The sequence below is a fragment of the Mytilus edulis genome, chromosome 1 (assembly GCF_963676685.1).
Source record: "Mytilus edulis chromosome 1, xbMytEdul2.2, whole genome shotgun sequence".
Classification (NCBI taxonomy): Eukaryota; Metazoa; Mollusca; class Bivalvia; order Mytilida; family Mytilidae; genus Mytilus; species Mytilus edulis.
In genome coordinates this window covers 34,382,151-34,407,915 of record NC_092344.1, presented here as the reverse complement: position 1 = coordinate 34,407,915, position 25,765 = coordinate 34,382,151, and the positions used below count along the sequence as shown (strand labels likewise).

Genomic DNA, 25,765 nt, shown 5'->3' with positions numbered 1-25,765 from the left:
TCTGCCTTTCGGGAGTCTTTAATTGAAACCAGAAATAGTTGTATTGTTTTGCAATCTTAATTCATTTAAATTTGCCACATTTAATTAAATGCCCTAAGTCACGCCTACTTGTCATGCATGAATCACCATTTTCTTGACTGAGTCACCTAGTCATCCAAACGTTTTACGATATAGGAAAATTACTACCGATTGAAAACATTAATAGCGGAAATAGTGTCACGCCCACATCGATTGTTGTATTATGGGAGTATGATGACCGGCTGGTGAGGAAAAACGCGAAATACAGACATGAAATGGAAAGTTTGGATTACACTCTTTTAGGACTAGCTATACTTTTATTTTCAGTGTGGTGTTTTAATTTCCTCTTACATATTTTAGCAATAGTGTATGGGTAAGTTACAGATATCCTATAATTATAATACTTTAGCTGCGAAGCATAATCTTTTCCATGATTCAATGATTATTGATGGGTTGGGCAGTAGACCCATCCTTCTCCTTTAAATGAATAAATGGTTTTAAACTGAGGGAAATAAATATAAAAAACGTCAGACTTCTAACCATATTTTTTAAACAAACAAGCTTAGATTATCGCGTGCTGCTTTATCATGTAATGTATTCAACATAAACAACATAACTATCAGTATTAGTCTCACTGTCTGTCAAACATTTGTACTGTCATACTGTTATCATGTACAAACAATGTACATGTATTATTTATTAAATGTCTATGGGTTGTCAATTGAATACTCGGAAAAATACGACATTTTCTAAATGATTTTGATCTGTATTTGTCCTTTTAAAAATCATGATAGTATTTAATTTATAATTGCCAGCACAATAATAGTCTGACAAGAACCAAAGAGTGAAAGTGATATTAAACATGTTTACAAAATTACAAGAAACCCCAACAAAATTTAGGGCTTTGGATCAGATTAATCATTTTTGTAAGCTTTGATTCCTACATGTACCACTGGCTAAACCATCATGACCATTCACTAGCGTGATGCATGTCAGAAACCTTTAAAACAATTGATGAAATCACAATGAATACATGTACAACATAACCAAAGTCCAAACATCTCAACCAAAACAGTACATTGTAAGTTAGTGGTCTTCTTGACTGTAGGGGTCCAGATCGACCTAATCTTCATTTATTTTATATATTTTTTTTTTAAATGTCATGCAAAACAATGTACAATGTAGACCACTTTCAAGCTAAGTCCTTTAATGGATAACATTGTCAATTATACCCTCCTTTATGACGTCCTTTACAAATTAGAGGGGATTGCCTACATCCCTGCATTATTTGAATGTTTGGCAAGCATCTTGGAGATCATCATTGGCAGGATAAACCATTTAAGTAATATTTATTCCTTAGGTACTTAATCACAATACCCTAATGATAGCAGTTGATATGTATGTAATTCATATAATAGCTTAAAATTAAATTTAAAATTAAAAAAATTTTAAAATAAAATTATGAGATAAATATCAACAGTCATTTCATCCATTATATCATGTTTTCGTACATTTTGTACTTGTACAATGAGGTCAATGTACCTTAAGGAATATCTGTAAATTTGATTAGTACAGTCATCAAAATGATATACAATTGTTTGTTTATCACAACATGATCATTTATCACATACAATTAACCAGTGATGATTAGTCAAGAATAAACTAAATAATGAATGGAAACGGTTTGTAAGTTAAAAAATCAATCTTTCACAAAAAAAAGACTTAGAGATGATGATGCTTTGCTGTTACCATATATTATATACATATATAATATATATATGGCCTTAACATCCTGTAAAATTATTATGAAGTCAACAAAATTAGATCCATCTACAATTACATGTTTGTGGAAATGATATTGCACTGATAAAGGAATAGGGAGCTGTGGTACCACATGATTACCAATTACTAATAGCTCAACTTTTTGATCAAAGTTCAAGGATATGTAGTACTACATGTAGGTTACTGCAGTATAACAATGAGCAGATTGAACCAAAACTGAAAAGAAGGCTATGAAAGGTCCTGAGTGTGACAAAACACTTTTAAGAAAAGACATTGCACCAATACATGTACAATGTACATATTTCTGTGCACGAAACTTTTCACTATGAAAATCAAATTTCATTCAGATGTAGATAAAATATCACACCATGCTAATATAAAAAAGATGTGGTATGATTTCAAACGAGACAACTCTTCACAAGAGACCAAATGATGCAGAAATTAACATCTTAGTTATTATGGTTACTGTATGGCCTTCAACAATAAGCATAGCCCTAACCGCATAGTCTGCTCCTAACTTGCCAAATATGACTTACATTCTTGAATAGAAACTGATTTTAGAAAGTACATTTTTTTGTTAAAAGGAGGGGAGGTATGCATTATGGTTTAAATTAATAACTTTTAAAAAAGGCTGATAGCAGACAACACGAATTAGTCAACAACCCAGTCCCTGCATGTGAAGCAAATTTGTAGAAGGTATATTTTGGATAGGGAAATAAAATATATAATGCATAATTTGTTTTATTTGAATTTCAGGAAATGGAAGTTAAGCAGAAAATTAACACCAGTAGTACCTTTAGAAGAACTCCCAGGAGTGACAATATTAAAACCAGTTGTTGGAGTTGACCCTCACCTTTATGAAAACTTAGAGACATTCTTCAGCATAAAATACCCACAGGTAAGAAGACGCAAAGCTTTTTTTCAGGCCTGTTCAGTAGTGGATCCAGCGAATTTTAAAGAGAGTTCCCAACTTAGAAGTAACTAAGGAGGGTTCCAACTACATGTACATGTCCCAATTCAAATGCATTGATCGTCCCCAAAAAAAGGATTCCAAGTTCCAACCCTTGGAACCCTCCCCTCGGATCTACCACTGCTGGTTATACTTTCATTATAGAGTGTCAATTTGACATTTTCTCAGCTCTTGGCACAAATTGATTTAAAACCTTTTTTTTAACGGAAATTTATTGTGTTTTCCCTGATGGACCATTTCAGTCTATTTATTCATCAATTGATACCATTTTGCATAATTGCACTAAAATTGATTTTGCTCCTGATGCCAGATTTGGACCCAAGGTGAAGCCATGTATATTCATGTAGACTTAACCATTGATCTTTTCCAAGTTTTATTGTACATCCATATTATTGTTGTAAGGAATGTATCTAACAATGAAGGAGACCTATAACAATGCTAATAATCTAGTATGTTTACAATGTTCAAGATAATCAAATAAATAATTGGATCTTTTTCCTATTTCAATTACAAAAATATATATGATATAGATGAGGAAGAATGCAATTTGAAGTCATTGGAAAATATGACCGTTTTTGGAACCTTGAATTTAACATCAGTTTTTATATAATTTTTTTTTTAGTTGTATTTAAAAATGTATACAATATTCAATTACATGAATAAGATGGTAATTGATTTGTATAAAGAAATAAAAAAGAAATAAAGATTACAAATTGATAGTACCTCTCTCAATATTTCTGATTATTGATTGATTGCACTGTCCCATCACTATTGTACAGAAGCCAGTGACAATCGCAATACAATTTAATGTGTCTTGATAACAACACTATGTATAATGTAAAGAAAATACATGGATATGTATAGGAACTTATTTTTTTTGGTTCATACTTAATCTAAAAATTTGAAAATTGTACTTCTGAAGTTAGGCCTACAGTATACCACTTAAAAATTAATTTGTATGCCATTCATAATTGAAACACATTATGTAAGTTTGGTTATGATTACCATCAGGATGTGTGAATGGCTGTCATGTTAATTACTACATACTGTGTTGTGTGTTTGCACATGAGTAGTAATGGAATTTGGTTAGGTCAGCTGTGATGAACAAGATAACCTCAAGCTAGGTTAACAACACTATTAATATCAATTAACCATGTTTCACATTATGACATCCAAAATTTTTGAATTAACGTTTTCAGTTACTTTAAAGTACATTCTTCACATCAATTTTTGATAGAAAATGTTGTATTTGTTGATCTGCATTTTCTCCCAAGGGCATTTTAACCTTGACAGTTTATCTTACCTTTAACCCTAATCCTATTAGGAATCAATTTTTGAGGTTTTATAAGAGGTTTTACAATGAGTTACAAAGCATCGATATCCGAGACAGTTCTACTGTTGTATTTATATAACAACATGCTCAGTTGGAACAGTTCTAAATGAAGCATTTGTCAACATTTTGTACGCACATGGTATATCTGTCTGAGATTAAATCAGTGCTATAAATATAATTCCATTTACTGTTATTTTGTTTCGATATGCTGTAGTAATTCATAAAAGTCAAGGGACGCAGTCTATTTTGAAGCAAGACTTGAAGTAGCTTCATGCAAAATATGTTTTTTTTTAATTTGACTTTTATCTAAACCATGAAACCATCAAATTTAGAAATAAAGAAAATTCTTAGAATACACTATGACATTATTGTTCCCTGAAGTAGAAAATGTTAATGGATATTAACAGCAGGTCTGATATTTCTTATATAATTTGAACTAGAGAAGACAACACATGCTCAAAAACAAAATGAAACAACAGTTCAAAACTTAACATAATTATAAATTTTTCGCGTTATATCGTGATGTATCATCATGTGTGGTGGATCTTTGGAGTGAAGATGATTAAAAGTAATGTGTTATAATGAGGAACAGATGTGTATCACCTATATTTGTCTGATTTGATCTAATGATATCTAGTTATGTCAGATACTTCCACACCTCATTCAAAGTAGCAAAATTTACACCTTACATTGTTCATTTTTACCTAGCCTTTTGTTATTGATGAAAACTCATTATTATAGAAATTTATAAACTTGGTGTTATCATGTAAGTATTATATTGACTTCCATGATGTTAGAAACTGACCAAGACCTAGCAACATTTTCTATAATGATATGATAAGATAAAAGGATATATAAGAATGTTTATCCATCAACTTAGGGCTGGAGAGCTTATAACACAAAAACAATATGATTTTGTTTACATACATGTACATGTATTCTTATATTTTCTTGTTTTCATAATCTTCTTTATACATGTACATGTACATGAATTTATGGGAAGAAAAGTTGAACTCTTTTAGTTTTGATAAGTAGACAACATTACTGGTATATTTTCTTGTTTTCACAATCTTAATCACACATTTAGACAGATCATGGAAGTATTACATGTATATTCAATATTATAATACTTCCATGAACAGATGAAATGAAATACAATATTGTATATATACATTTATTTAAGCGAAGATAAGATGGACTCCTGTAGATATGATAAGTAGACAAAATTGCCCTGTTTTTTCTTGTTTACACAATCTTCTTTATACATGTACATATAGAATAACCATACATTGTCTCGAAATATCAATGTTATTTGTACAAGGCTTAGAAACAGGTAGAAAGCGAGGCTGTGCTGAGCATTTCTACCTGTTTCGAGCCGAATACAAATAACATTGATATTTCAAGACAATGTATGGTTATTCTTTATATACTGCAACTCTTATAACTGTTCTAAATTAAGCATTTAGGGTAAAAAACATCATTTCTTAATTTTCAACGGAAGACGTAAAATTTCCGCGAACCTGTATGTTTTATTGACGTCATAAATAAAACTCTACGGAAACATATTGTCAATGTCATAAACAAGGTGATATACGGTCAGTGACTGTATATCACATATGAATATACGGTCAATGCAATTTGACTGCTCAAATAGCACAGCTGCAGTATACATGTATATGAATATATGAGAAGAAAGTTTGAACTCTTGTAGTTTTGACAACATTACCCTGATATTTTCTTGTTTTCACAAGCTATTTAATACATGTACATGTATTTATGGGATGAAAAGTTGAACTCCTGTAGTTATGAGTTTATAAGCAGACAACATTGACCTGATATTTTTCTTATTTTCACAAGCTACTTTATACATGTAAACAGTTTAAATGAAATGATTAATTGGTACAGGACACAAACTATGTACAGAATGTAAAACATGTGAAAATTGAGGTAATTGGGATAACCATATTAATCTGTGTATAAATAATAATAAAATGACACACAGTTTGGTCATCTTTCACCCCTATCTGTCACCATGTTACACATACTGTCATAACATAATGTTAATGTGTCTATATACCTTACAACCTTGAGAAAAAAAGTTAAGCTACATGTTATTGTACAGAGTGCATGTTAATCTATATGTTGTAATTTTTACCATTTCATTGACATTGTTATAGTACAAATATATGATTGTTTGATAAACTTATTAGTATCAGCTTGAATTGACAATTTTCACTTGTATAGAGAATTGATATTTATATTTGTTACGCAGAATTATTGCAAGGTCAACACGTCAACCAGACAGGGCCCACCTTTCCATGCAGACCTTCATGGTTTAGTGATTATCTAAAAAATACAATTATAATATTATAATTTGGAGTTTAGTATGGCGTTCATTATCACTGAACTAGTATATATATTTATTTAGGGGCCAGGTGAAGGACACCTGCGGGTGCGGGAATTTCTCGCTACATTGAAGACCTATTGGTGACCTTCTGCTGTTGTCTGTTATATGGTCGGGTTGTTGTCTTTTTGACACATTCCCCATTTCCATTCTCATTTTAAAAAAATAGCCCAAGGACCATAAATACATTTGTTGTCTTCACATTTCAATTAGTCTGCCTCTTGTAAGTTTTAAAATTAAAATGCATTTGTTTTCTTAGAAACTTCAATATAACTCATATAGGCCTCTTGTTTGTTATCTTTCTACAAAATACTGAAGAGTCCTTACAGTTGCATAATAATGATTACCAGGAATTAATTATAAAACAGATGGGAGCACCCATGTGGGATATCTGTATATTTATTGTTTATTGATGAAATAGACATGCTGTTGTCTTATACAGAAAGTGAGAAACTCCTGAATTGAATAATTCTTGGTTGAGCCACATTGTTCATAAGATGATTTTATTGCAAAAAAAATTTGGAAACTGTTCAAATTGTAAATGATTGAGAAATTTCAAATGTTTTTGCAATGATTTAGATTTAAATGTTGAATCTTGAACAAAGACATTAATATCCAATTTTCACTTTTAGATGAATAACTTTCTGCATGAATTTAGCAGTTATAAATGATTGTACTGTTGAAAGTATTTTTGTAACAATTCATTCATTGGCTTCTTCAGTTTTTCTATTATATCTCTGAGGTGCTATACCTGGCCATGGTAGATCAGTCGTCTTTTGAAATCATATTAGATGTATACAAGTATTCCTGTATGGAATTTCTTTTTAAGAAGTTTATATATGAGACAGCAATCCAACAAGTACATTATAGCCAAAGTGGTATTCTTGTTATCACTGAAACACAGTATATTAGAGGCTGTTCATTAAGCTCCAAAGAGGTTACCAGTTCCAAGCAATATTAAGCATATTGTACTGAAAAAAGTAATTTAAATAATGGAAGTTTACTGCTGTTTCATACTGGTCCAATCTGTAAAGCCAAGAAATTAAGTATTCATAGTTTCAGAATGTTATTTTCCCATTAACTATATATACATATTAACATGTGCTAAAGGTGCTATCTGTATAGTGCAAAAAAAAGAACTGTGACGATATCATATCCTGTCACATCTGTTGAAAACATTTTGCCTGAAGATACATGTTTAAACTCAATATGCTAAATATACAAAGGATTAAATAGAACACTTCAAGTCACTAAAAAGGCTACTACAAGTAATGTGTCTTGTTTATAAGTATAATTATTTGAAATCTTCGGAATTCTCAGATTGAAATTGGGAAGCCATTTTCCATTGGAAATGAAGCTGATAATTAGGGAGATACTGATAAGTTCCTGATATATACATGTATTTTTGCGCCTGTCCAAAGTCAGGAGCCTCTGGCCTTTGTTAGTCTTGTATTATTTTAATTTTAGTTTCTTGTGTACAATTTGGAAATTAGTATGGCATTCATTATCACTGAACTAGTATATATTTGTTTAGAGGCCAGCTGAAGGACGCCTCCGGGTGCGGGAATTTCTTGCTACATTGAAGACCTGTTGGTGACCTTCTGCTGTTGTTTTTTTCTATGGTCGGGTTGTTGTCTCTTTGGCACATTCCCAATTTCCATTCTCAATTTGATTATAGTCTACATTTGATTTGCTATTTTATAAAGAAACATGGTTCCTTCAATTTTATGATTGATTTGTTGTTTGTAACTTTGTTTACTAATATTGTAAATATTGCTTGCATATTCAAGGACAATTATATCGATTTTGATAAACCACTAGTCTTATAAGTTAAGAATGTTTATTTTGGAGTCAGGTTCTAACTTTGTTTTCAGTATACTAACTATGATCCATTCAACAGTTACAAAACACAATAGTTTATAGAGCATTGACGCTAATTTGGAAAACCATATTTGACATTCATGCAATCGAAGAATTAAGAAAAATACATTTCTTTGCAGAGCAGCTGATGCTAATATAGTAAACAACATTTGTACAATTGTTTTTGTCCCTGTGGGAACCATTATGAACAGTAATTACTTATCAGATGTGGTACACTGCAGTAATCAATACACAAGTCTTCTAATAATTTACTCCTTGGTTGTCTTTAATGCATTTGCAATGTCTTTATTAAATATCAATGAAATGATGTTTGACCTCATCTGTTAATGAAACAGCAATCCAACAATATAAATGGTCAAGAAAGTTAGAGGATCTATATGTCCTTATTTCGGTCTTTTAGTCAATTTTATGATAACTTAACATTATCAAGCTTAAGTAATATCAACTGGTTGGACCAAAACATAATACTTTGTGGAATGTAGAACAATTGAAAAAAAAAAATGTATAAAATTTAATATCAGCATAATTAGAAGAAGAACATTCCTATCAACTGTGTATGTATAGAAGTTTAGCCTTTAATAAAACAAGTCAACAGAAAAAATCCAATCCAAAATTACTTGAAATATATTTTTATCAGAGTAATTTTAGGATGTAAAACATTTCTGCAATATATTTGTATGATCATCCAGGAAGTAATTGAAAAATTATCCATAAATAATGTGGATATTCCCTTTAAGAGGATTTAAGTGGATTTAATGAGTTGAGGAAGTGACCAGATGACCTAAGTACCATAATACAGGATGTTTACTTTTTCATGAACTCACACATTAATACATTTTCAGTAAATACAAAAAGTTTTTCACAGATTTTGAGTATGATAATTTTATAAATTTACACCTCATTGGCAGAACTGCCTTATGTGTTATTCATAAAAGAGATTAACCTTATTTGCCTTTGGAAGACAAAGTAATAAAAAGAAAACACCCATAATACCAAAGTAGTTCTCAAATAAAGATCAATGTCTGAGGTCACAAAATTGATAGGTCATTGAATTATTAATCATATCTACTTGCTTTTCCTTTTTTATCAAATTATGCTACATTAAAAGTGGGTTTTTTTTTTTAAAGAAAATCGCTTTGTAATATAAACACATGCGTAAGAATTTAAGTAAAAAGGATATGAACTACTTCGTAAAAAAAAGGAAGATATGGCTTGGATTTCATAAGTGTTACAGTCATTTAAAAAAATCACTTAAGTATTTCATCCTGAAATGTTCATATATATATATATATGAACATTTCAGGGTGAAATATATATATATATTTCTCTTAAATAACAGCCTATCAGTGTTAGACCTGTAAATTTGGGGCAGTTAATTTTTGTCTTCCCTATCCTGGACTGAAAAAAGTCATCTAAATAATGTAGAATACATGTATATATAAAGTATGTCACTATACTCATTTATCATTTTCCTTGCAGTATGAGTTGATGTTTTGCATCCAAGATGAAATGGATTCAGCAATTATGGTTGTCCAGAGTCTTGTACAGAAATATCCCGACGTTGACAGTAAAATATTTATAGGTTTGTACCACAACTCTCTTAATTTGTCAAAACAGCAAATACATATAAACTGTAGATTTGACTAAACTAGCTTATTAGGATATAGTATTGTTGTCAGTGTCCATTACAATTGTTCTATAATATCTGGACATGAAAAATTGATTGTTTATGCAATGAGAGCAATGTTAATACTGACAAAGAAGAAAACTGCCAGCAGGAAACTGGCAATTCCCATTGCAATGAGGAAAGGGGGATTCCAAATTTTACTAATCTGTTTCATCTGATCTATAAATATTTATTTCTCAACGTATATCTACTTTGAGTTAACCTATGACACATGGAAAGAGAAGATGCAGCTTTAACCCATTACAGTGTATTGATAAATAACAAAATTGTATTTACTAACTGCACATTTGGGAATTGTGTTGTATTGAAATATTAGGAAACAACATTTTTTGCAGTCTTCTTCGGTTTGTTCTGATAGATAAGTCATGCCTATGATAAGTCTTAGTCTGCAAATTTTCAAAATTACTGAAATAGCCATAATTATATATATGATAGAAGAAGATACTTTGAATTTGACATCAGACGATGGAAGCGAAGAGATGTTTTCTACAAAAGAAAAAATTGTGCCGGATATTGATCTAGCCGACTGTCAATGTAATATATTGTATTACTGAGCAGGGATGTAATTAACTAATGTTTAAGCAGACAGATGGATCCTGTATTTTGAAAATCTATATGAAAAAGCTATATAATTATTGATAAGATTGAAATGTTATTAATTAGAATGAGAAGATAAGTATTTTGAGATTAATCAGGTTGAAGGTACATCTAAGTAATTACATATAAATGTATCAAATTAACAAGTTATTATTGTAGCTGTTTCATCAGAGATCAATCTCAACATGTTTATACATAGACTTAAAATGAAGTATACTAGCTAAAGCTTGCTTCCCCTTGCTCATATGAATTCTTTTCCCACTTGAGATTTTATTAAAATTTTATACCACTTTGAAAGAAAAAAAGTTGAAAATTAACTGAATTTTTAAATAGTGTCTTGCATACAGTCCAAAAATAAATCAAATTTATAAAATATCATCTCTTATGATTTGAAGTAAGAAGATGATTTATCGATAAGAAATAATGATAATTATTCAAACAGTATTTCAGGATTGTGAAACTAGGTTCAGTACAAGCCAAGCATCGTAATTTTCAGCTACAATATTCAGAATTATATAACTTATAAATAAAATGTTCTAATCTTGCTATTCTAAGCATATCTACATAACTCAAAGGATTGACTCAAAGCAATATTTGTTAAAACAAAGCTACATCTTCTGTATCTTATCTTTTAGGAGGAAAACATGTTGGGCCTAATCCAAAAGTAAACAATATGGCTATTGGGTATGAGGCTGCTAAATATGATATGATATTGGTTAGTGATAGTGGAATTAAAAGTAAGTGTTATTTTGTACATCATATTTCAGTCTGTACATTAGGCCACGTTTTTTTAATTTGTTGGTTTACGGATTTTCCCCTTGAAAAAGTCAGATCGGTCGGTCGAAAAAAAAAAGAAGAAAAAAATATCTTTCAAGACAGAAAAATATGCAAAATAAATATATATTTCACCTTTCTAACAATATGTTTGTTATGCTATTTTATCACAATTTCTAAAATTTTAGTTCAATGAAATATTATTGCTCATCTGTCATAAACATCGCATGACATTGTCTAATAATTTCCCGTAAAAAAGTGTGTGCACGGACAAAGACGAAATTAAATCGTCATTTCACAAACAAGAAAAACAGATTCGCGTAGCTCTTAATCAATTCCAGAAAACTTGGTGAATAATGATCTTCAAACACGAAAACTGATAAAGAAAAAAAAATGTAAAAACGTCGTACGAAAATATGTTTTAACACACGTGTCAAAAACATAATAGACTCGTCCACCGGAAAAACGAAAATATCGGGTTAATCTGTTGTCATGCATTCCCGTTTTTTTTTTTATCCAAATGGACGATATTTTTTATTATCTATGAAACAATAAAATTCCAAATGATTAGTTGATATTCAGTACTTTAACTTGATGTCTTCCACCTGTCCACATTTAGACAAGTCTATTTCTATGAGATGATGCATCTTACGGACTGATGATAAATTAGGGAAACGAACTTATTGTGTAATTGGTTTTAAACACAGGTTTCGTTTCGCAAAATTATTTGCACAAACGACATTTCAAGATCAGTTATAATTGATTCTTCTATTTTTAGAAACGTAAACTGGAAGTTTTATTTTTTCACAACAGAAAGTGTTATCAATTTTGTTAGTGATTAAAGCATTTCATTTCATAAAAAAAGGATATTTTAATTATTTTTCAGGGATTATGCATTTGTTAGGGTCGGCGAGAATAAAAAAGTATGAAAAGTCAATTTTATTTTTATTCTGGAAATCGGCAAAATCGGGTCGGCGGATCCGTAAACCAAAAAATTAAAAAATCCTGGCCTTATATATGCACATGTATATATTTGTTTTTCAGGAAGCACATTCAGATATTTTTCTTAATTTGGATCTCATAAACATTATTTAAGAAATAGCAATCCGTGTGAAAGTATGCATGTGTCCACAAAAATTTGAGTCATGTTAAGATAAAACACTCTTAGATCTTTCAACATACCCAAAATAGAAATATTGGTGTACAGTTACAGTTCTGTCTTCTTGACCTTTAACAATTGTCTGTTAGAATTCTCAAGGAAGAATCTTGACCTCTCAATGTATCAAAGTACATGTACTTGAAATTTAATGAAATTTAATTTATTTTGCATGAGAGTTTTCATTGATAATTAGTTAATTCCAAATAGAAGTAAAGAGGCATTTTGATCAATGAAAAATGACTAAATTTAAAAAGAAATATAACTTTTTCATTACCAATACAATTATCACATAGAAGATGCTCATATACAATCAGAATGATCAGAAAGGAAAAATAAACAACAGCTATTTACAGGACTTGGAATGCTTTTCATGAACACATAAAACAACACAATTTATCTTCTAACCCCATTCTGCAATGAAATCGGCATGTTTTGTTTAACCACATACATTTAAGTGGTATGGATCTTGTTGTTTCCCTAAATCACGATGTACAAAAAATTTCACTTCATTTATTTAATCTTAAGATCATTAGAGTTTTAAATGGAATTAATAACTTTTTTTTTAATGTATAAATATAAATGTTAATTCTTTTTTGCAGTGAAAGAAGAGGCACTTATGGATATGGTTCTTCATATGAAGGAAAATGTTGGTCTTGTTCATCAAATGCCTTATGCATGCACAAGGAAAGGATTTTCTTCTCATATGGAAAAGGTATTTTTTTACTTTAAATTCATTTACATATTGTAACGGGCCGGGGGAGGGGTGTAGTGTATATTTTCTGTCTGTAAATATTACAGATTTCTGTTTAGATACTGCTACACTGCTTTTCAGCTGGATAATATAGTTTGATATAACTGGATAGCTGCTATACACTGGAACTACTGTCTAGGATACTGTCAGCAGATGATATCTTGTTTTAGTTTGTGTTCATAATTCGTTTGACAAATATAGATTTGGGAGAGGGGTTGTAAATCTTATCTTTTAATGACTACAGAATAACTCAAGCGAACTCATGAAAACGTAATGCAAATATAGAATTAATAACTCTTTTAATTTAGCAATAAATAATATTGCCAATAACAATCAGATGTAAACAATTATATTAACAAATATATTAATATTTAAAACCTCTTTCTGCTCCAGCTGCCTATGCCTATATAGAAATAATAGTGATTAAACAAAATACTTCTCTGGAATCTATTGTAGCTAAAACAGGGAAAACGGGGAAAGCTCTGGTTAGGAACAAATAAATATGGACATAAGACACATTCAAATATAATACAGACAATAATATAGACAACTTGAACCTCGAAAATATAGACAACTTGAACCTCGAAAATATATACCCAAGACTATTATACTCAATAATTCAGCGGAAACTAAAACTACAACTATTTCTTTATACTTTTCTGACCAAAAGATGAAACAACTCAGCTTTACAAACAACGATATAAAAATCAGGAAAAAGCGTCAAACTGACTGACAACAATAATTATCTCGAATTTCAGCTTTAACTCTGTTTAACTATTTCTCTTTAAAATTAATCAGGAAACGTTTTCAGGAAATTCAGCAAAAATAAACTCTGATTCTAACCTTTCTCTATCTAAATATAAACTTTCCGGAACTTTAATAACTGCTATAGGTCGTGCCCAGATGAAACAAGACTAAACTGGAACACTAGCTGTGCTTGCTTTTATAGTTTTGAAACGACACAATTTTGACTAAAGACACAAAAACGACAACAGTTTTGACGTTTAGACAACAGTTTGAGTGACGTCATGACACAGTTTGCACTTAACGTTCAACATACGGGTATTTGAAATTACAACGTTATGTAAACAAAAACAACAACATGGCGACGTCCATCTACGGAAAAGACCAGAGCTATATTTTAGCAAGATTACTTTCCTAATTAAAGTTTGTACATTCGGACATATTTAGTAACTACAATAGGATACCAGAGAATCACGTTAAATGTTTTCTCAACTGACATATCATATCAAACAAAGTAAATTTCACAACGTAGTTTTAACAGAGAAATGGGGGTTCACTTTCACACAAATAAGTTACATTCAGTTACATAATTCTCACTATTCTATCACACAAGTTACAAATTCATATATCAGCAATCATTCATACTTCTTCAGATACGTTCAAATCATGAAAACCCCATTCCGTAACAATATATATAGAAAACAGTACATGGCAGCATTTATATCACAAGCTAGAGATATCAATCTTTCAGATCAGTATCAGTCACATGGCCTAAGGCCTTAAAGGTGATGTAAGCTTTCAATTAAAATTTTGCAGTGTATTGTTCCCTTTATGATAGACTTAATTGTGAAAACCCTATAGGTATTCTGAACAGTTGAGATACAGGATAGGAAATATGGGCATGTGCTACAGAATATATGATTTAGATTTTAAAATATTCAAAACAACAGTATGCTTGTCGACAGGTAATGGGTCAAGATGCCCAATATATTTCCCATAGGTGAGAATGGTAGTCTTTTGTTCTATTCATCTGTGCATATCATAAACTTGGATTTGTATGACAAGTATGATGGCTCATTTTGAAGCAAAACAAATTTCACACATGTACCGGCAGTTAAATTTGTGAAGTGTTAATTAATTGCCAAACATATATATTTTTTTCCCTTCTTAAATGGAAGCTGCATCAGATTGCAAAAATAATTGAAAAACAAAAGTTAATAAATATTTGATAATGAAATGTATATGTCCATTATTAAAATATATTATTGAAGTTTTATTTTGTTATATTTTCAGATTTACTTTGCAACCCAACATGCAAAAATGTATTTAACAGCTAATTTCTTCAACATAAATTGTGCTACTGGAATGTCCTGTCTGATGAGGAAAAACATCATTGATGAAATAGGGGGTCTCAAACATTTTTCACAATATCTAGCAGAAGACTTCTTCTTAGCAGAAATGTTTATAAACAAGTAAGTACTATTAACATGATACGAAAATACATTGAAGTAAAGTAAGTATGGGTAAGTTCTATTGACAGTGTTATTTTCAGTTATGAAAAAGCCATAATGTAAATTTGGGTAATTCGAGGAGAGAAATTGTTATGGATAGAATAATAGCCAGTCTTTTTTTCCGAAATCCCTTCAGCCTCTTTCATGTCACTTGAATGAGAAAACCTCACATTTTTCTTTTAAATTAACTTATGTCTTATGGATAGTATGTCTATATATCAGTAATAATACATATGAATTTCCAAATTCAATTTTATATTGCATTTCTACTGTAAGCCTTCAGACTACAAAATTCATAAATGGATAATAGGAATGATTAAAAATGTCAGACAATAAAACAGACAACAGCTTTTATCTGCTCTTTGGTTGTTGTCTCTAACATATTCCTTATTTCCATTCTCAATTTTACTAACCACAACACCCAACTCGGAAAAAAAAGATAACATTTAAACAACAGACAACACATTATCCATGCATAAAATACAAAACTTTTTTAAAACATATATATATGAATTAGTAATGTATTGAAAAGAATATTTGTGTTCAATATAAAGTATTTATTAGTGTGGAATTGATCCATGTCATTATATAATACTGTTTGTTTTCTTATTACAGAGGTTATAGATTAAGAGTTAGTTCCTATACAGCTCAACAGAATGCAGGTGCTTACTCTATTCCTCTGTTACACAAAAGATTGACCAGGTAAATACACACTGTCTTCCATATAACACATTTTTATCCATCCATGACACAAAATCAGAACATGCACACTAAAAAACATACAAAAAGCAAAGGAACAGCGCTGTTCTTCATCTCAAACTCACAGAAAGGTCTTCAAAATAAAGCAAAAAAAACAACCTCTCACCTCTTGCAATAATAGCAGAATATTTCGTAAAATATGTCAGATATACCCTGGATTCATTATTATTTGTGGGATATCAATGTTGTGGGTATAGATAAATCATTAATTTAAATAGTTAATCAAATTCAAACTAACTATAAGCTTGTAATCAGACTTTACAAAACCATGAAATCTTACAAATGTATATACCAAAGAATTCAGCTGAAAGACACCTCCGGGTGCGGGAATTTCTCTTTGCATTGAAGACCTGTTGGTGACCTTCTGCTGTTGTCTGCTCTATGTTCGGTTTGTTGTCTCTTTGGCACATTCCCCATTTCCATTTTCAATTTTAAGCACTCCTTAAATCCATAAAAATATAGGAATCAACAGTATCTTGTTCAGTTAGTTCTTATGCAGGGTAATTGCTTAATATTATATATCTTTTTGGGATACATTAATGTTGAAGTTAGTTGTAGTATATACCCTTTAAGTTTACCTAACTAGTATAAATAATTACATTAGATGTATGTTTCATTGTAATACGTTATTCTGATTGGCTAACTGCACATCATGTGTTATTCCTTAAGCAATTGCATTACACAATAAAACTTAACATTCATGATAAAATGAGGTCCCACAATAAAGTGCATAGGTGAATTAAATAAAAAATTGATAAATTCGTGTTTTCATGATCCTAGCTATAAAACGTAATTATAAGTAATGAATGCTTCTTTTTGTAACTTCATAGGGTTGTAAAAGTGTTGACCGTGCACATATTTTTAGAATGAAGCGCTTCTGCGCTTCATACAAAATGTACTTCAGTCAATGCTTTTACACTCCAATGAAGTTACAAACAGAAGCATTCAATTTTTAAATAAAAGACAGTATTTCAATACCACACAAAATACACCTAGGGGTCAACATACAGTACAATAGACAAACGACCTGTCATCTTAGCAACAAGTGTAATGTCCTCTAAGCAAACAGTTGAATTATTTGTGTGTCATAATGTAGAACTGCTGTAAACCTCTAATGCTATTAGCTTGGATATTTGTAAGACCGAGCATTGTACTTCTTATTTTCTTGGCTTATTGTTATGAACCTCTATGCTATAAGCAGGGATATTTTGAAAACGAGGCATTGTCATTTTTTAGGTTTATTGTTGTAAACCTCTAATATTATAAGCTGGCCTATTTTGATGAGAAATCAGTGTACTTCTTACTTTCTTGGCTTATTGTTGTAATCCCTTAATGCTATAAATAAAGGCAGCTGTAGTATACCACTGTTCAAAAGTCATAAATCGATTGAGAGAAAACGAATCCAGTTTACAAACTAAAACCGAGGGAAACACATCAACAATAAGAGGAAAACAAAAGAACAACAGGAACACAAAATCAAACACAAACACACATATAAACAAAGTGTTTGATAACAACTGCCATATTCCTGACTTGGTACAGGACATAAAGAAAAATGGTGGGTTGAACCTAGTTTTATAACTTGCCAACTCTTCCATCTATAAGCCATGGTATTTTGAAACCAATCATTGGACTTCTTACTTTCTTGGATAACACATATTATTACATTGGTTGCAATGAATTACATTGATTTCCCATTTAAATAAAAACCGCTAATTTCACATGTGAGATAAACATGGTTATTTTACTCTCTGAAGTCATACAACAATAGGCCTTGTTAAGACATTGATAACAGCAGATTAAAACAAATTGTGAATGCTTAGAAAAAAGAATTAGTTCCTTACAAAGAATTCAAATATCGAAAAAATATTCAACTCGTGACCTACGCGCATTCGTAAATTAATGTCTTGTTCGGTTACTCGTTTAATATTTTTCTCTATTTGAATTATTTGATTAGTTATTCTATAAATATTGTTTATTTACAGATGGTGTAAACTGAGGACATCTATGACACCTGCCACAATATTCTTTGAGCCATTTTCACAGTGTATTGTACAAGGCTGTCTGAATGCCTGGGCCATGTCCTACCTGTTTAACTTTACTGGTTCTGTTGTATTCTTAGTCCATTGTCTTGTCTGGTTCTTACTAGACTATATACTTATTAGAGTCATTGAGGTAAGACTTAGTTTAAGTACTTCAAAATGAATTATAATTGGTTTGATATTTATTGCTAAATACAGATGATGTTTCTGGCTTATATTCTGGTATGTTTAAGAAAGGATCCTTTAGTTTTAAAAGAGATCTTACTGTACAACAATGAATTTTTTATAAGATGGTAAACAGAAATGATTCACTTGCCTATTACTTAAAAAATGTTTTATAAGGTTGTTTTTTTTTTAATAAATATGTTTCAAAAATCTAAGTTGTATAAGTGGGTAGTGCATATTTAGTAAGACAGGAAATGCACGACCTCCTTGAGAATAGTCATTTTTTCTTTCATGCATTTCATGTTCACTCGGATTTCTTAGGGATCAAAAGATATTTAAGCATCACTGCAAATTAACCGAAGTATCTCGGAAAACCTCAGTTTTAAAGTGAAAATAGAGTTTACAAATTTGAAAAATATTGGTATCATTAAAATCTTTTTCTGTTACTTACAAGATAATGTGTAATGATAGTCATCCAGATTTATGTGTCATCTGTAGTTACAAGGATCTTTTAATGCGATGTTCTCCATTCTCTATTAACAATTCATCATATGAAATATTCATGTAATAGTTTCCACTGTACATAAAACATCCATCCATCATCATCTTCTCCACTATAAATTTTTGTTGGGTGATATTTTTCTTTCCATGGTTATCTGATGTCCCTTGTTTTCTATCTTACGAATGAAATTTTTAATTATTTATTCCCTTGAATCCTTATACCTGTACAGATATCTATATGAAACTTTTTTTGATTACTTAACTTTCATATTTTTTTGTGTATTTCAGGGAGGACCATTACCCTTTTCAAAGTTTGAGTTTCTTGTCGGTTGGATTATCAATGAAGTGACATATCCAGGTGTTATATTACGATCACATTTTGATCCTAAAATTGTGTGGAGGAACCATCAATTTAAATTAAAATGGGGTGGAACTGTGGAAGAACTTCATAGTAAACAAACCGTATAAGTGTGTGACTGTGTGTGTAAATCTGTAGAATGTAAGGAGTTGTGGATGTGTACATCCGTAGAATGATGGTGTTCTGTAAATGTGTAAAACTAAAAGTGTTGAATGTAAGGGAGTTGTAGATGGTTAAAAGTGTAGTTATTGAGTTGTAGATGTGAAAATCTGAAGAAAGTAAGTGTGCAACAGATGTATAAAAGTGCAAAATGTAAGGAAGTTGTAGATGTGTAAAAGTGTAGAATATTAGGAATTGTAAATGTGAAGTTCTGAAGAATGTTAGGATGCTGTAAATGTGTAAAAGTGTAGAATATAAGTATGCTGCAGATGTATAAATCTGTAGAGTGTAAGGAGTTTTATTTAGTTTATTTTTCTTTTTAAACTTAGATTTTAATCATGGTAAAATGCTCATTAAAAAATTGTTAAATTGTAACTAATTGTATTGTGTATCATAGTATTGTCCTCTTCATCCAGATGTTGAGGATAGATACTCATTGTATCATGCTTATACATTTAATTATTTTGGGGAATAAGCAAATGAACAGAACCACCATTATATCAAGATGTAAACTGTTTATGTACATGTTAAGTGGTTTTTATCATTATCCATATTTTATACCATTTTATCTTGTCTTTTCAATACTCAAATATTTTTTAATATGATATTTATCTTGATATACAATTGTATCCCTGCAACTGGTTTGTTCATTAAGTTTAGCTCTTTAAATTCGACTGTGACCTTCATTTTTATATCAGCAAGGGATTAATTATTTTGACCTTGGCTCTGTTTCTTTATTTGAATTATTGATTTGTCTTATAATTTTGGATTTATCTATTAAATCAGTGTAGGACAAATGACAAAACAATAAGTTTTAACCCTTTTAGGGTTGTCAAAAAGTTTTAGTTTTAGATTTTCACATCTGATCAAAATTATTCACAGTTTCTTAGTTCTTTTATTATTGAATTTAACGAAGTATACACTAGGAGATGTATGATGCCAAAACTTTTTATTATAACGAATTGTTCTTTTATAGTTCAAGGTGCTAATGTTTAATTTTATCTTGATGAAATTAGTGCAAAGTGTGTGCAATATCACATACAAATGTTTTACAGATAGGTTTTTTTCCTTTAATGGATCAGCATTATTTTAGTCAGTTTATTTTTTTAAGTATTCATGAATGTAAAATGTATGTTTATATTAAATGCAAACCAATTTGTATTTACTCTAGTGAAATCAAAAAATGTTCAATAGTCATATAAGATTAATTTAGAAAAAACAAACATTTCAACTCCAAAATTTAAAGTGTTAAATTAATGTATGGAGGAATTCTTTCCTACAAATTCATCTTTAAATGTGTGGACTTTATCTGTGCACAATCCAAGAGTTAGTACAGTTACAATGTTTTTTGTTATTTTCTGCAACAAATAAATGCAATTTTTTATTTTATTTAATTTAATATTTTTTTCAATTTACAAATTTAAAATGTAGAAAAATTCCACTACATATTTATGACCATCTAGTCTCGCAACACATAAATGCAATGTCCTTTTTTCATTAAAATATTATTATTATCCAAATCATTAATCTATAGTCACATTTTTTTTTAATACAAATTTGAAGAAATTTGCATAAAATCTAAAATCATGCTTCATATTTATTACTGTCTATTTTGGTAACACAAATGCAATGTCTTTTTTTCATTAAAATGATTATTATTATCTAAAAAATAAATCTAGTCACATTATTTTGTTTTAATGGGAATTTGTATAAAATTGTACTTACTGATATTATAACGGTCTAGTCTGTTTTAATAGTTCTTGCCCGATATTACAACAGTCTAGTCTTAATAGTTCTTGCCTGATATTACAACAGTCTAGTCTGTTAATAGTTCTTGCCTTTGTTAGTGCTGATGTGTTCAAGGTGATGGAGATTATAAATTAATGGTGCTTTAGGGTGCTAACGTGACGGTACCCAAATTGCACCTATTTTGACAGTTTTTTCACCTACGTTGTTTTATGATCAGGAAAAAAATGTCCATACTGGGTTTATTTTGTAGCCCTATCCTTCTTTATTGTATAGGTACACCGATTTGATTTTTAATCCATATTGAGTCATAAAAAAATGGGTTTGAATCAACCTCCAAACTATCCATGATTCTGTAATGAGGAGTACCCAAATTGCATCCATGCTTAAATTCACATCGTCAAAAGTCTAATAACCGAGCTTTTGTTTAATTTCTTCAAATATTTTGAACAATTGGATATTAGTCCATGCTTACTCTTCATATTTTACGAAATGGATACTTTAATATATTGTATTCGCTAATTTTAAAAAGATGACGTTTTGATGACGTCGCATGGTGACGTTTTCGTACATTTTGCTTTTTTAGTAAACAGTCCATCTGTTGATAAAGACTGTGAACGTTTTGTGTATATCTAAATATGTTTACCTATGTTGAAAGACGTGCATAGTATCAAATCATAAAAATACAAATTGTTTAGTCTCTAGGAAATCTTGTAAGATTTCCGTTGCTATTTCTTTCTAAATAGGTGCAATTTGGGTACTCAGTGCAATTTGGGTACCCTTACGTTAACTGTTTTAATGTTAGTCTGTATGTCTGTACCCTGTTTCTAGTCGTTTATATTCAGCTCATTCAGTGTTCACTTTTTAATTATTTCACTTTTTTTAATCAGCATATTTTAGCATTCCAATAATATTATTTTATAAAATGAATCTGTTTTACAGGTAGTGGTATTAATTTTTAAGGTTGCATACTCATTGTATAGATTAAAAATATTTATTCTTATTAATAACATGATTTTACTTTCAAAAGTTTGAATCGTCAGAAAATATTATGTATGTTTTCAATTTTTGTATCGTCCATGTAAAAGTCATATTAGTTGAATTGAGTGTTTTACTAAGTGATGAATGGAATTTTTCATTTAGCATATTTATTTCATTCCTATTTACTATTCCTTAATTATTATTTTTTTACATTCTTAAAAGTATTATTAATGTATGTATTTCATTTTTTCATGTATTTATTGAGTTACTTATTTTTTGGAAAGAAGCATTTTACTGTCCACATGGTAAATGTAAATGACCTGTGTCGATTCTTTTTTAATTGTTTTATAACATTATGATGTATTTAAAACTTAAAATGTTAAAATTTTGACATAGTGAGTTTTCCAAAGAATAAAAACTCTCTTACATGTTAACACCTATATGACTGGCCAAAAAAAGTTTCATGGCAATAACTATCTGCTGTAAAACTTGTCAATAGATTCTCAAAATGATCGGACTTTATTCAGCTGATCAGATTTTATATGGCCATGATGGGTATTAAAATGATATTGTAATTTTTGTTTCACTGTGATAGTGAAATCTGTCATAACATTTTTGAATTATTTACAAGTGATGGTGATGAGTTATTTGTTGTTTCACTTTAACAAAGGGGAGAGCATCCATAATTTTATGTTGTCAGTAATGAAAATGTGTATCAAAGAAAGGAGAAAGTTCACAAAAGGTCAATATTGGCATTTAAATTTCTTTTAATATTTAGATAGGTAATTATCAAAAGATTTTATTGAAAAATACCAAAATACTTTAAAGATCAACACGTTAGGTAATTATCAAAAGATTTTATTGAAAAATACCAAAAAACATCAAAGATCAATACGTTTTGGTTTGTTTCATCTCATTTAGTATGTTGGGGGCCATTTATAGAAGACTTTATGGTCATTTCGACCTTGTTGGTTATTTGTCGCATTGGCAACCTCCTAATTATATAAATAGAATGGAATATTCTTATCAATTAAAAGAATAACTTGGAATTTTACTTTTCAACATACAATGCATTAGTGCTCTTTCAGAAGTTTGCCAAATATTTGAACATTTGAGTTAACAGTGGATCACTCGGTGTCAGCTTTTTTAGTGTTAACATGGTTCATTTTTGTAGATGCCTTAATTTGTTGGATAAGTTTGAAACATTTTAACTTGGGGCATCCACAATCGCACTGTGGATGTTATATGATCTGTCACTTTCCACATGCTAAAAGTACCATCATATTTTTTTTAATAATCTGTAAAATATAATCTACAATTTGTATGTTTCTCCACGATATTGATATTATAAACTTAAAACATGTATTTATACTGTATAGTGGGTTATTTTTCGCGGAGTCTAAATTTTTTGTTTATTCTTGCTGATAGAACAAAATCGCAAAAATAATTTTCACCAATTTAAAAGTGCACATACAAAGGTATTGATATAAGTTATGAATCCGCCAAAATATTTCTTATACCTTATTCAGTGAAAATTGCGAAATATTACACCCGCCAAAATAACCTGCTATACAGTACCGGTATGCCAAAAATTTATCTGTATCAGATTTCTGATAGAAAATCTCCACAAATATTTAATTTTTGATTTGATGGAATCTCTTGTCTGATATAGAAACATCTGTTGAAAGATCATGATAGAAGTAGACAATTATATCTGTTGTAATATCTTTAACTATACCATCTTATTATACATGTACTATTTTTCTAGAAATTCCATGTCAATTTGTTGTCATAAAGTACTTAATGTAAAGATATTTTAATAGTCCATTGTATTAACATCATATAGTATAGTATCAATGTTTAATTACTATAAATTAATGTGTGAATTTAAGTATTGGATTATCAATGGTTGTATACTAACATCATATTTCTTGTTCTCAAGAATAAAAATGAAAGACCAAATAATTCTTTTCTTCTTAATTATAAACCATAGGATGTTGTCATAACAGGGGAGTTTCACCATCTATACAAAAACCAAGCCTCATGTTCATTAATATATAAAAAGAAGAATTGATATTATTGCTAATGAGACAATTCTCCACAAGAGAACAAACGCCACAGAAATTAACAACAATGAGCAAAACCCATACTGCATAGTCAGCTATAAAAAGCCCTGTAATGACAAATGTAAAACTGAGCTGGAGTTATGTACAAAAGAATGAATAAAAAAATAAATGATATGCAGATACAAACTGCAACCACTGAATTACAGGCTCATACAAAATACAGCCACTGAATTACAGGCTCATACAAACTACAGCCACTGAATTACAGGCTCATACAAACTACAACCACTGAATTACAGGCTCATACAAACTACAACCACTGAATTACAGGCTGATACAAACTACAGCCACTGAATTACAGGCTCATACAAACTACCACTGAATTACAGGCTGATACAACTACAACCACTGAATTACAGGCTCATACAAACTACAACCACTGAATTACAGGCTCATACAAACTACAACCACTGAATTACAGACCCATACAAACTACAACCACTGAATTACAGGCTCTTACAAACTACAAACACTGAATTACAGACCCATACTAACTACAACCACTGAATTACAGGCTCATACTAACTACAACCACTGAATTACAGGCCCATACAATCTACAACCACTGAATTACAGGCCCATACAAACTACAACCACTGAATTACAGGCCCATACTAACTACAACCACTGAATTACAGGCTCATACAAACTACAACCACTGAATTACAGACCCATACAAACTACAACCACTGAATTACAGGCCCATAGAAACTACAACCACTGAATTACAGGCTCATACAAACTACAACCACTGAATTACAGGCTCATACAAACTACAAACACTGAATAACAGGCTCATACAAACTACAACCACTGAATTACAGGCTCATACAAACTATAACCACTGAGTTACAGGCTCATACAAACTACAACCACTGAATTACAGGGTCATACAAATTACAACCACTGAATTACAGGCTCATACAAACTACAACCACTGAATTACAGGCTCATACAAACTACAACCACTGAGTTACAGGCTCATACAAACTACAACCACTGAATTACAGGCTCATACAAACTACAACCACTGAGTTACAGGCTCATACAAACTACAACCACTGAGTTACAGGCTCATACAAACTACAACCACTGAATTACAGGCTCATACAAACTACAACCACTGAATTACAGGCTCATACAAACTACAACCACTGAATTACAGGCTCATACAAACTACAACCACTGAATTACAGGGTCCTGATTGTCTCAAGTGATGAATTTCACTAAGCATGTGCTATTTTAGTGTTGACAGCTGACAACTTTCTTAAATTCATTCACAATTTGTAAAACTTAAAAACATGGCATATTGTATAG

General features: G+C 30.4%; 1 protein-coding gene and 1 long non-coding RNA gene across 2 annotated transcripts; both read left to right on the top strand.

The window, feature by feature from the left end:
• The first annotated feature begins 202 nt into the window (after window positions 1-202).
• On the top strand, window positions 203-21,269 carry LOC139481633 (ceramide glucosyltransferase-like). Its single transcript, XM_071265071.1, has 9 exons — window positions 203-391; window positions 2,557-2,698; window positions 9,868-9,970; window positions 11,308-11,409; window positions 13,205-13,317; window positions 15,394-15,572; window positions 16,227-16,313; window positions 18,356-18,545; window positions 19,367-21,269. The coding sequence occupies exons 1-9, from the start codon at window positions 294-296 to the stop codon at window positions 19,544-19,546; spliced, it is 1,194 nt and encodes a 397-aa protein (XP_071121172.1). The 5' UTR covers window positions 203-293; the 3' UTR covers window positions 19,547-21,269.
• An 859-nt stretch (window positions 21,270-22,128) lies between these two features.
• Window positions 22,129-24,287, top strand: LOC139481626 (uncharacterized). Its single transcript, XR_011654652.1, has 2 exons — window positions 22,129-23,104; window positions 23,164-24,287. It is a non-coding gene; the product is annotated as an uncharacterized lncRNA (long non-coding RNA).
• Window positions 24,288-25,765: the final 1,478 nt, after the last annotated feature.

Bases quoted from the DNA above. Each gene is read 5' to 3' on its own strand.
- LOC139481633 (XM_071265071.1), top strand. From the start codon at position 294: ATGGAAAGTTTGGATTACACTCTTTTAGGACTAGCTATACTTTTATTT. The intron at 2,699-9,867 runs GTAAGAAGACGC...TTTTCCTTGCAG, and splicing joins TCAGCATAAAATACCCACAG to TATGAGTTGATGTTTTGCAT. The intron at 18,546-19,366 runs GTAAGACTTAGT...TGTGTATTTCAG, and splicing joins TACTTATTAGAGTCATTGAG to GGAGGACCATTACCCTTTTC.